Source organism: Rhamphochromis longiceps, linkage group LG10, assembly GCF_057381845.1.
Source record: "Rhamphochromis longiceps isolate RC_006_pf linkage group LG10, R_longiceps_female_GT1.1, whole genome shotgun sequence".
Lineage (NCBI taxonomy): Eukaryota > Metazoa > Chordata > Actinopteri > Cichliformes > Cichlidae > Rhamphochromis > Rhamphochromis longiceps.
The window spans coordinates 17,624,940-17,638,335 of NC_140566.1; the positions used below are offsets into that span (position 1 = coordinate 17,624,940).

The 13,396-nt window shown below is 39.8% G+C and overlaps 1 protein-coding gene across 3 annotated transcripts in view; it reads right to left on the reverse strand.

The window, feature by feature from the left end:
* Positions 1-13,396, reverse strand: part of cadm2a (cell adhesion molecule 2a) — a 239,753-nt gene that overhangs the window by 58,348 nt on the left and 168,009 nt on the right. For all 3 annotated transcript variants that reach the window (XM_085420654.1, XM_085420656.1, XM_085420653.1), the window contains one exon: positions 1,016-1,165. In XM_085420654.1, the coding sequence (XP_085276780.1) occupies positions 1,016-1,165 (150 nt within the window). The remainder of the gene's footprint in view (positions 1-1,015; positions 1,166-13,396) is intronic.

The window sequence follows — 13,396 nt, forward strand, 5'->3', positions numbered from 1 at the left end:
AGCACCCATTGTAATACCTGGGGAAAAATGTACCACTAAATAGCTAACTGGATACTCCAGCAAGGTATGCTCTGCTGATGAAGGCTATACCACAAAATGTGAAAATGAGTCTTTGAATATCAGCAACAACTTTATTGCTCTCACTTATACACAAGCCAACAATATTGCATCACTCCTAATATACTGTGTGCTGCAGACGCTAATGCTGGTACGAGCTAAGCACCAACAGAACGTGTGGGATGATCTTCCAACTTGACCAGAACATCAATTTAAACCTTTTAAGCACCGTTTTAAATTTAGATCGAGGGGTTATAGAAAATAAAAATGGATTTGATCCACCACATCATTTTTTTATTGGCGGTGGTTAATCTGATCGAAGGTTTGCACTGATCATGCTTGTGCTTGAAATGCCAGATAAGATGGCACTTACCTTATTCAGTTATACTTTCCAATCATTCACCACAGACAACCGTTACAGTGAAGCAAAACCAACTGCAAACAAACTGACAGAGAAGCTAAAGCCCTTAAACTGCAAATGGCAGGTGGTAATCAGCACTGGTTATACTGTTCAAAATAGAGCTGGTCACATCTACTCTCACCACTGACGGCTTCTTTGTAGCGATGTGTGTCTATCTATGTGTGTAAGGATGAACAGTAACAAAGTAAAAGAGTAATAACAACGGCATACTATACATCCACAGAGGGAAGCTTTGCAAAAAACAGCATGAGAAGCAGCTGGGACACAAGTGTATCTGTTTCTCCTTACTATGAAAAAACGTGCTGCACAGACATGAAAACACAAACTCGAGAAATGTGGGACAGATGCTGAGACACAGCAGAGACAGACACACAGAAAAAGTACGATTTTTTGTTTTTTTTAGGTCAATCTCCAACCAACAAAAAAAAAGAAAAAGGATTCAATCCCGTTTTATGCATTCCTCTGCAAACCCAACATATACTTTTAAAGACCAGATCTGTCATGTGGTGGCTGTTGTCTGCTTCATCTCCAACTCACCCTTCTTGTCCCCAAAAAAGAGGGTCTGCTGTGCTGGGTTTGACCACTGGAGGGAGGTGTTGTCATTAAACTCCACACGGCAGGTCAGGTTCGCTATCCCACCCTCTGTCACAGTCACGTTCTGAACCAGAGGATACTGTCCGCTTATCCCTGCAAAACGACACAAACGAGAAACGTGTAAGAGGAGATGTGGATGCATCAGGTGGGGGACAGAGAAAGCTGCAGGGGCAGACAGAGTCAGACAGATGACACATTTGCGATTGCTCAACTTGTACGGGTGCTTTGGTAATTAAATTCTCTTGATGAATTTCAATTCAGCACAAGGACAGCGATATAAAATAAGAAGCTCTGCAGGTAAACTGGGGAATTTGATTTTTATCCAGCTGTTTGATAAGGATGCTTGTAAAAATAAGTAAAATACTTTAATATCACTGGAGGAGTAAATCAGCTCTTCACTAGGGAAGAAAAGGGAAGAACAAAAATGTCTCGTGTGTTTGAAAAAAGAAGAAGAAGCTTAACAGCCTAATTACAAAGCAAATGTTCAGGCAGACTGGCCAGTCACTACTGTGTGCTAAATTGGACCCTAACATTGAACACACAGGAGGCATTTAGCCCGCGGTACCAACCCTGAAACCTTAGCTACACAGGGAAGACCAATTAAAAACTGTTCTCTGTGGACTCGTGTGCATGCATGGATGTTAATTTGTGTTAAGCCTGCATCCAAAGAGAGAATCGCAGAGCTCAACTGAGTGATATCATTCTGGGTGACCTCTAAGCTGAATAGAGGGAGTTTTCAGGACCACGGACAGGTCACTTCTGGAGCCAGTTCATCAATAGCCGCCTGCCAGTTTTCAGAACTCTGGACAGCTCACACTGTTGCTCGTGTGGGTCTACATGCGTGTTTGGGTACGCTTTAGTGTGAAGGCTGAGGGAGCAAGTAAGCAAGTAAATAATAATAACCATAAATCTATCCCTGTCCCCATCCCCGGAGGACAGATTTTAAAGACTGTGTGAATGAAGGCTTAGGTAAGAAAGATTATTCATCCCCAGCTAACTCTCACGTCTTAAACCGCCATTCCTCCCCAGGCAAGGATTAGGAAACACAGAAGAAAAGAAAAACATATATAAGGCGAAAAAAATATTTCAAATTTGTGAGATTTTAAACGCCACGATATCCACTGAACGCTGCTAATTGAGTTTTCTTACACAAGTTAATTATTGCACAGGTAGCATAAACAAACCCGCAGACGGTGTTTTGTCTTCTGGGCGAGCAGACGAGGCAGGGGAAACCCACGCCGAAGGATGTGCGGAGACAGGAGAAGGTGAGGTGAAGGAGAGAAAGAGAGGAAGCGACAGGTAAGTCATGGAGCACGGGTCATTTCCAGTGTTGATTAAGGCCTCCCGAGGTTAATCATGCGTGTGCGAGATAGAGCGGGAAGAGGAGGGAAACGAAGGAAAAATGGATGTGAGCTATGGGAGGCTAGGAATATGTTTTATTCATGAAAGTTTTGCATGAGGCATGATCTGCCAGCGATTTACCGTTCTGCTGCGCCTGCCCTCACTCTCTTTATTACTCCTTCTCTTTAAATCACTTACTTTTTCTCATTTTTTTCGCTCACGCAGTGGAGCGACATGCGGCCCAGTGTGATACATTTTGTTTCCTTTGTGGTGGCCACAAAGAGAAGTTAATGGTTAACCGCCATACCCGATGGTACCAATGATGTTTTGTGAGTGAGATTTTGCAAAGTATAATTTTAGTTCATTACCGCAGCAGATGTGTCTGGGGAGCCGCTTGCTTGTTGTGTTGCCAACTCTTCACTTATATCTTAAAATATAATAGACGAGTTTGTTTTCCAAATTATCTGCTTATGACAAACAAGGAAGAATTGAGTGATTTAATGAGTATGGCAAAATGCCACGTATGTCTTGGGGGAAAATGAGCGTTTCCAAAATGTGGCTCGCTCATTCAGATTTTCACTAAAGACTTACGGAGTAACCAAATGCAAAAGTATCACAGCATCAGATTGTAATATCAGAAAATGATCAACTATATATATATGTATATATAAATATATATATGTGTGTGTGTGTGTGTGTGTGTGTGTGTGTGTGTGTGTGTAAAAAGATACATAGTCACTGTGCTATGATTCTAATACATTTTGACTACGATTCAAAAAGATCAAACTTTCTTCACTGGTTTTGGGCTCCAAATTTTTAAGTCTTACCAGCGGAATCTGATCGATATGTGAAAATCACTTGTTTTCTTTAAATTCAAACATTTATCCGTTTGTAAAATCACACATTTAAAAACGTTTACACCAGTGCACATGGCTAACTTACGCCCGCTCAATCACATCTCAAAATATAACACCCCATGATCCAGTGTGACTCTTCATCTAATACATTTGAATGCCCACATCGCTCTCTTATCACACCTTTAAAATGCTAGTTTGCAGCTTTGCCTCGTACTGACTGAGCTGATCCTGTTGGAATTTGATAAAACTATTTTTTAACAACAGCTACTTCAACAAGGAAACAGATGGATACCCTGGCTAATTACTCGGCATTGCGTTAGCACTATGTTGTAGATATGTTGTGTAACACACCTCATTTTATTTTGTTTTGAATGTAGCTTTATTCAAATCTGTATGCAGTTTAAACTGATATGGGTGTTTGCATAGCGTATTGATACGAAACAAAATAAGAGCTGTAGTTTTCTGCTACGAAGTGCAGCATTGTGTGAGAGGGAAACGTCAGCCTGCTGCAGGTCAACATGGAATGACGTAAAGCCTGCCACATACCATAACATTTTCACCATAAGTTGGTTTGCAGTTCCTTTTCAGAATTAGATATGTGTAAAGCTATTTGGTCAGTGACTGACTGGTAGCAGAGGCACACTGGTCTATCAGGCCGATGTAAAGATATTTATGCCATAGGTTTACTTTGGCTAGACACACTAAACTATTAGCTTTTACATTTCATCTCTCCTCTTCTTTCCTTTCCTCTCCTACACAGATCTACAATAGTCCGGGGATCCCTCTGTCTATGCTTTGCGTCAGTGTCTGGTGCTACACTTCCATTGGGACTGAAAGGGCCAAAGGGGCCACAATGATGGTTATATTAGAACAGCGTAGTGTTCTTTGCGCCTAATTGGCCAGTGGAGTAGGTTCTTCCATTCTCCCCTCTGGCCAGCCAGACCTGATTTAAATGTATCTCCTGAGGGAAGGAGGCAGCTGTTCTCTCCTGATTTCCATGTCTAAATTTAGGCCCTTTCCTCACTTCAACTCCACTCTTTCTCCTACTTTCAGTTTCTTGCTCTGTCTTTTCCAGTTCACATCCATTCCACTCAATTCCCTCCACCCTCTCTGTCACGTTTTTTCCTCTAGTTGATCCCTGAAGGGTGGCATTTCCACTTGCTTTGTCTCTCATTTTCATATTCTCTCTGTCTCCTGCTGCTCCCTAGTCTTTAAAGTTTATCTTGATCCTACCTCTTTTCTGTTGCTCAATTGTGCTCTATCTGTCACGGCGAATGGGGTCATTTTAATTGCCCTCCACCTTGACTGACATGCTAAGGCTAAGACAGGTCAACAATCCTCTCATCTACATGACATTATAAAGTAATGACATTATGAAATTAGCTCTGCTTTATTTAGCTCGAATTAGATCATTTACTATACTGTGCTAAAGTTTCAGACACTTTAGCTGTAGATTCTTATCCATCACAAATTACCATAAAGGTGGGCTCTGATTGGCTCTTAATTCATTCTGCAGCATCAAAAGAACCCTGCATGCACACACGAAACTGCTGTAACTTCAGTGACAGGAGGAACTAATGCTATAGCCCCCACACAGCTCCCACTTTACTTTTAGTGCCTAAACATGAAAGGCATTATAGAAAAATGCACGGGCCAATTCAGCCGCTTCTTGCCCAAGCAAATGACTGGACAAATAACACTGATACGGATATAAGAGTATCCTGGGTGCTTCCTGTCTGCTCCCCCACATGACCTTTCAAGCAAGAGCAGCCGAGTCTACTAACCTTTCTTATTTAGGCATTCAAGAAGCAGAGAAAAAGAGAGAGATGCAGCAGACAGATGGACAGCCTGGAGCTACTGACCTTTATACCAGGACTGGAGCTCAACTGAGCTGTAGAGCTGTGATGTATGGCCGAGAATACAGGATTACAGGACGGGAAGAGGCAGGCCACAGTTTTGATTAGCTGAGTCACCCTTTAAGCCAGTCAAGCACAAGTGATAATTGCAGGCTTGGGATCATGCTTAAAATTTAAAGGACAATTCCAGATTAGTAGAGCATGCCCATAATTTGTGTGGGTTATGAAAAGTAAGATGTGAGAACTGGCAAGGAGCTAAGAGTTAGCTTGTTAAGTCTGGCTATTATCTACCACGTTAAATACAATAATAAATATGTGTATACATTTTTCTGCTTGCCTTTGTTTCCTTGTCCACACAAGTTAGGTTAATCTCTGGGTTTGTTTAAAACTTTAATTTTATTTCCAGCGCTGGGAAAAGAGAAGTTCTAATACTGAGTGGGAGCTCTTGTGGGACTCCCTTGGAATTAGGAGGCACAATGTTATTACCGCAAGTAAGAACAATAGTCAAAAGCACAAAAATAAAACCCACAATGTAACACAGTAGAACTGCATTTAAACTGTTAAGCTCAGAGCAATTAATCATTTGAACCTGAACTAGATCTGCAGGGCCTTAGAGAAGAATTTCCCATTATCGCTATACGTTATAATAGAAGAATAAATGTATTATGAGCACTTGCTGATGTTTTTCCAATAATCCTGTGTTAAAAAATGTGCATTTGAAACCGCATCGAAGGTTTAGCCACCCTGCAAAGCATATTCTCAGATGCTCTGACACTATAAAGCGTGGCCTTTAAGTGGCTCACTGTTAAAAAAGGCATCCCACTAAGAAGATAACGAATGAGAGGCAAAAGATTACATAGGACATGACAGCTTTGCCATGACCAGTTAGTGTCTATAAGGTTACACAGGTGGCTACGCAGCTGGGTACACAAGGTTTTCAGAGTGATTCTCAAAGTGTCAGGCAGCAGGGTGGCCTGGTGATTGGAGAGAAGGTACAAGGTCAACAGTTTTATCATCTCAAGAGCTGGTGTGAATTCATCAGCCAGGGATGTATCCTGTCACAGCGTCCTTGAGAATAAAAACTCTCCAACCTCTTCACTTGTTTAAAGCATCAGAAAAAATATTAAACACGCAACTGGAAAAAAATAAACATAAAAATACGAATACGCTGTCATCTCCAGGAAGGAAAGGCTAGGGCTGATCACATGAAGCACAAAATGTGGTTAGTAACTTCCTGGAACAGAAGTTAACATGTCAGAGAAGAGCATCATCACTCACTGCCCTCACTCTGGGACTCTCCCTCCAACTGCGACAATTTTCACACACGCTTTTCTCAAGAACACGCTGCGTATACGGGGTTGTCTCTTTTCTCTTTTGCGGTGAACTTTTTCACGCCTTCTATCAACATCCATCCTAAATCAATGTTGCATCTCCAATGTGATTTATCAACATTTCATAACACTATTACGCCCGGCATAAAAAGCCAGCCTTTAGCGTTCACTATAAAATGAAATGGCATGTTCCTGTGGGAAAAAAAGGGTAATTACCACTGCGACAAAAAGTATATAGCAGCTTTTAAGAACAAGAGTATGAGTGGAGTCTAAAGCACCATATGTAATTTATCTTTTGAATATCTTGAAAAGAGAAGACAAAGTGAAATCTCCGGCAATAAAAACACAATTGAATGCATTTAGACTGGTATTGCTTGAAAAGGGAGGCACAGTTAGATTTAAAGCACTTTCACTGCTGCCAAAACGCTCATAAGTGGAAATATTTAAAATCTGCCTTCCATTTTTCTCCCTGTGTGCATTTATCTATTAAAACCTTGTATAGTTGGTGAAGACTTCACACAGTTCTAATTGTTGTTATCATCTTTACACCTCTTCCTCTTTCAGTTGTGTTTTGGGGCTAACCTTTCTTTTTCTAATGTATAATCCAAACTTCAGTTAACTAATACCTGACAATAAATATTTATACAGTTGACATATCATACATTCTATTATTCTATATCTAAGTTTAGTAATCTTTATTAAAATAAGTAAGACCACTAGTAAGGTGTTGTTTTATCAGGTTCTCCAAAGATATTCCCTTAAGAAGCACCCACACTCATTGCCCATCACTTTGTAGCTGATTGTCAGTTACTAGCAGATATTGTAGGGTCTGGTTGCCTAAGTTACATAGTTACTAATCAGTGGTTTTCTTCATTTTTATTTTTAATTGCTGGTTGAGAAGCTCAGGACCTGCCCGCCTTGTGTCACCACAAGTTATATCTCCTGCCGTCACCTGAAGTCGCTGTATGTCACTGACTTTTTGTGGCTCCTGGGCAGCCTGTTGCTGCTTGTCGCTTCCTGTGTGGATTTGGCTTTTATTTAGGTGATGATGGCAGTGGAGAGTGCTGTCGGACATCTCAGTTCGATGTTTCTTATAGGTGATCCCTTGTGACCTACAGATCATATCATTTTCATCCTTAAGAGATCATTCCCATCTGGATTGAAATGTTTCACTACAGCGCCAAGGTAATCACTTCGAACTGCCATAGTTCCCTCTAAGAGGGCAAGTGATCCCACACAGTGCCATCATTATGCCCCTCACAGCATAACAGAGCCACCTGATCCCCTCTCTGTAGGGGTCTACAGTTCAGGTGTTTACTTTAATCAGTCACCTGTCCATATATGAACGATATTGTTATGCAAATGGTCATAAATTGGGTTATAGTGGTTCTCTCTGTTTTCATTCTTATAACTGAATAAACATTCACTTTTCAGCTTTGTTCTTTTTCTCTTGGCAAATGAGGCGTATGTAAATTGCGCTTGCAAGCGAGCATGCCCGCGTGTGAGTATTTCTAATCTGAGCTTGCTCTTTTGACAATGATAAGTTTCTTGCTGTGAGCAAATTGAATGCAACCCCTGCAGAGGGTGGAGCTACCTTTGTATTCAGCACGAGCATACAATTACCTCAGGACAGTCATTTTTGATCTGGAGATATGAAATTAATTATTCGGCACCAGAGAGGCTGGCTACGGCAGTGCTGTTGTCATTTACATACAGTAATTAGACTGGGCAGCTGTTGGTGCTGCCGTTGCAAACTTGACATCCAACTTGGCCCTTGGAGTCAGATCAACAAAATATCACCTACTTCTCCATGGTGCTGTTAGGTGTTGTTTAAGAGCAGCGTTACAGAGAGAGTCCAGGTTTGTTTGTGTATGTTTTTTCCATTTCCACTGAGTGGATAATGTTAACACATGCTGTTCATGTAAGGACAATAATAACATTTAATATGATATAAGGGCAAACACAGAAGAAGAAGTGGTGTTCCTCGAGTTTACAAAGCACTACGAGAAACAAACATGCCAGCTCACGTATCTCCTCTTGACTTTTTTGTTGCTGTTTTTGATGACAAAGACCTGCCACAGCCGAACTTTTCTGCGATGCCACTTTTCAGGAGCCAAACCTACACATCAAAATTTATAAAAGCCCACAACCCAAATTCAAATTGGTGACCAGACATGTTTCCAGACACTTCTACCATTTGCCCAGTATTTTCTGCCCTTGATTCAGCCACATCAATTTAAAGGGCAGAGATATAAACCTCTGCCCATTCTCAGCATGTTAGCTGCCTGAGTTCAAGCTTGCTCAGTCCAGAATGGCCAGGGATCTCACTATCCTTTCTGAGCCAAGGTCAGACATCTCACAGTTTTATGACGGAGGTAAACCAGGCCTTCATAAATACTTCATACAGTGCTTTCTTCCAGCTAGCAAAAGCAAACAAGCAAGAAGAAGAAGAAGAAGAAGCTGAGAGCAAAAGACAATTAGGAAAGGATATAAGCACATATTTTGACATGCAAAAAAGAAAGGAGAAAAAAGGAAACAACTGAGGCGAGAGCAGAAACAAAGGAACAATATCTTAAATGTTTCCTTCTAGCCATGAAAGAGCCAGTTCTTGCACAGCTAAATTCTCTGAACTGTCAAGTAGAAACTTTGGAAACATTCAAAAATTATGCAGTCCTGATTTATACATAAAATATAAGCAGGTACTATTAAATACATATCTTTGTGTACCCTCTTTGTGCTATACATACTGCTGTGTGCTTTAGATGTAATAGTAATAGGTGCAATATCCACCGAATTTTATCTTCACTTTAGTGTTTTTCAAAATAGCAAGATCACAGCTTCATCTATTGAATTATTCACTTTATAAGGCCATGAAGGCAAAGCTTTGGCTAGATTTCTTCTTGAATATAAGGCCAAGCAATATTAGCAGGCATCCACACGTTTACTGGCTTAGTAGGTCATTCAAATTAAATATCATAAAAGCATAAGGGCAGGGAAATCTAATTTATTGTGTTTTCTTGCAAAATGATGTGGAGGAAGAGTGTACTTGACTTCATCTTCTTTTTTATCACAGGAAGGATTTCATCTCTTATGCTTTCATACAGGGTGAGAGCAGGATAATCGCAGGCTAGGGTGGCATTCATGAGGGAAATCAAACTAATCACTGCTGCCACCAAAAATCCCCAAATTCCCCAAATCAACATGACACAGTGTGATTTTCTAATGTGTAGTGATGTGTTGACAGATTCTGTTCATTTAAGAAGGATCTGGGGAAATGCTTGTCACCCCAGGGGGACCTGCAAGATTCAGTGGGCAGAAAGTACTAATTTAAAAAAAAAGAAAGAAAAAAAGAAACAGCTCTCATCATTTGGTTGGTGTCAGACTTACTTTGCCACAAAGCATTTCTGCCACAGCTATGAGTCAGTCACAATGACAGGGCTGATACTAGCTGCAGTAAAAGTTACATGTTTTTCATTTTCACTGAAATCACTCCAATTGACGATTACCGGTCTTACAAATCAACAGTTCAGATTATGTCGTGGTGGTTGAGGAGAGGAAGGATAGATGGGAAGTTAACATTTTTGACACGTGGAGAAGAGTGCATCCCCATGGACGTAAAGTTTCCATACAGTCTTACCTTGCATAAAACCTCCAAATTTGATCAAACTTTCCCGTCTGTTTCACACTATTTGAAAACCTTAAATCTCATAACTTAATCCAGTTATTATTATTGTGAAATGCACTAACTGAATTTTTTATTTGAGTTTTTAAATCCACTGTCAAAACACTTGTAGTACAGCCTCTTTTGAAGAAGAGTTAGAACTCAGATACTAGAATACTGAGTAGAGACAGGCCACTATCACATCTTCATTTAGTAGAGCACATAATACCACAGAGACTGCCCTCATTTCCTGTGGTGTTGCACAGGGCAGGTGTCTTGGTCCATTACTTTCCTCATTATACATGCTACCACTTGCCAACCTTGTCAGGCAGCACACCATGCACTGCTGTAGTTACACATTCACACTTTTTCTGTAGAACCAAAACAGTTTGAGGCCTGAGAGGGAAACTCTTAGAAATATATAGGCAATAATTCCAGCTGCAAAAATACCTCGATCCACACCTGTCAGTTGCAAAACTGACACTGTGCCTCTTCAGTAAATCCCAGTCGTTGCTCTTTTAATGCCAAAAGAGGGTTTTGCGCTGGCGCAGACTGTTAGTAAATCTAGCCCTTGTACTCTTGGATCCTCTACTGCCAAACTGGAAGACAGCCAATATTTTTCACAGACATCCAATGTTTTTTCGTCTGGGGATGCAGTTTTCGTCGTTAATGCTCCTAAACTTTGAGAGCCGTCTGTCTCAAAAGATTAGGAAAGCAAGCTAGATAGATACTTTAAATAAATGTAAATACAAAATTTAACAAGTGCACTTCCTCCTCATCAATCCTGCTACAGATCAGATTCAAAAGTTTTCTTTGTTCTTTGAGGTTTTATGTATGTTATATATGTTTTGTTTTTTTTTATTGTCTTTTGCTTGTTTTTTTGGGGTTTTTTTTGTCTGTTTTAGCAACTTTGTTATATTAAATTTCCTGGTATACTATATCCCTTTAAAACTTGCCTTGTGTTATGTTGAACAAGAATGAGTTTGCTGATAACAATTAGCATTTATTTTTATTGAATTTTAAAATCCCCCAAAATAACTTAAATTAAGTCAGCTCAGTTTTATTGTTGTAGGGCAATATCAGAGTTCAGGGTGTCACTGTAATAATTTTCGACTTGTTTTAATGCAGTAAAATGGACGTATCACTATAGGAGGGGTGGACAACAAGCAGGGGGTTGCACACAAACAGAAACGGGACATACAAAGAGAAGAAATATGCTGAAATCCATGAATTTAGGCAGGTGACATAAATGAAACAGTTTCACATGTGTAGCTATATTACATTTTAATAATATCAGAGTATATGGAAGTGCCTAAAAAGTTTCAGTCCATCAGAAGGTTATAGTTGTGGCTGCAAAAAGACTTCCGGTCCTGTAGAAGTCTATAGGAAAACAGCTTTCTGATATATATTTTAAAAATGTGCGTGTGCCTCCAGTGGCATAAGCATGCACCGTGCTGAGGTTCCAGCTTTTACAGGTTTTCCTTTTTGGACTTTCAGGGGTTGATTGAGACGATCTGCAAGCCTGGATCCACACTAAATTTCCCATGTGTGCTATAATTTATGCTTGCAAAAATCCTTATCACAACTTTCCTGATGGTATGCATATTTTTCAAGTTACAATTTTCTTCATCTAAGTGAACAACTCATTGTACATCATGAGTAGGCTGCAAACAAGAGCTGCTTGTGACTTTGTATTCTTTGAGTTGCAGTAGTTGTGTACAGAAATGTATGGAAAAGCAGAAAACGGGTGTCAACCTGTGGCTTGCAGCAAACTTACTAAACTTCACAGTTTTGTGCTTCCAAAAGCTCGGGGCAAGATTATCTTTAAATAGATATAAGATAAAAAATCAGTCAAAAAACAGCTTCGACACAGCTTCTGAGAGAGACCTTGCTATGTAGTACCAGATGTTAACAGCGCATCTTTTATGTCTTAGAGTGAGCCTTTTCTATAATGAGAAGAGGCCTTTTGCAGAGTTTCTAACACTGAGTTTCGCATTGACTCTTTTTCCATTGACTGAATAAATGCTTTTGGGCCAGTGTGCATCACTTGATGAATACAGATGTTATAGTAATGCGGTTTGGCCACTAGGCCAAAATTGCTGCTTTGGGATGCTGGGAAGGAAAATTAGGAAAATTGAGTGAAACTTATTAAAAGATGTTATGATTGTGTATTTACAATATGCAGCTAATAGCTTTAACATTTGAGCAGAAAATAAACGTTCATTTGATCACACTGAATTATTCTCAGATGTTTTCTCACATGTGACTCTGTAGAAACACCACCACTGCAGCGCTACTAGGAATTAGTGAGGAGACCCACATGCCATCTACATAATATATAGACAGTATTTTATCAGTGACTACTTGAGTATTTTATCAGCAGCCCTTTGTAAATATTTTGGCCAATCGATTTATGTGTTGTGTTGTGTATGGTTACGGTGCAAGTGAAGCATGTACAAGACTCACTCTAAATAATGATTTTGTAAAGTTTAAAAAAACACTAATTAAATTTAGTTAGAAATTGTGTCACTTGTGCACATACAAGTGCCATATATTTATTTTTGTGCTGTTTTTTTAGCTCATTTGCAATGCTGACTGTGAAATATAACTGCGATGTAAACTTCCACAACTTAAAAAAAAGAAAAAAGTAGAAGAACAGAAAAAAAAAACATCTTTGAATTAATCTTTCATGCTGTATGCAGTAATTGGCGATGCTATATATACACATTTACAAAAGAATAAAGGCACCCTTAACCATCCACTCAGTCCTTCAGTTGCACACATACCGATGAACCGATACTTTGAGGTGAGCTAAGCCTTTATCCACCCACTGATCAGCATGAATCTTATCTGGCTTGTTATGTTTTCCTACCAGTAGCCTCATTATAAGGGTAAGAGAGGCAGGCCGGAGACATGTGCTCGACTCTGATCTACACATCTTCTGTTCCCCCTATTAAAGAGTGCAATGGATTTCCTATACTGCTGCGGTAAGATGGAAAAGGATGATAGTCAGGTTAGGGTAGCCTTTAAAGAGAGGATTGAATCAAGAGTGAGTGAGACAGAGATGATACAGTTGTGTCTGTATGTGGTGTGAAAATCTGGAACAGTCTGAGTTTACAATTGAAACAATGCAAAAATATTCATAGATTTAAATTTCTCTACAAACAGTTGGTCTGGTCACAGTATACTCAATGATGGGTTTTAGTGTGCTCTGTAATGTCTGTCCTCTTACCATTGCTGGTATGGATTCCAAAATAAAATAAAAAAAATAAAGTGTG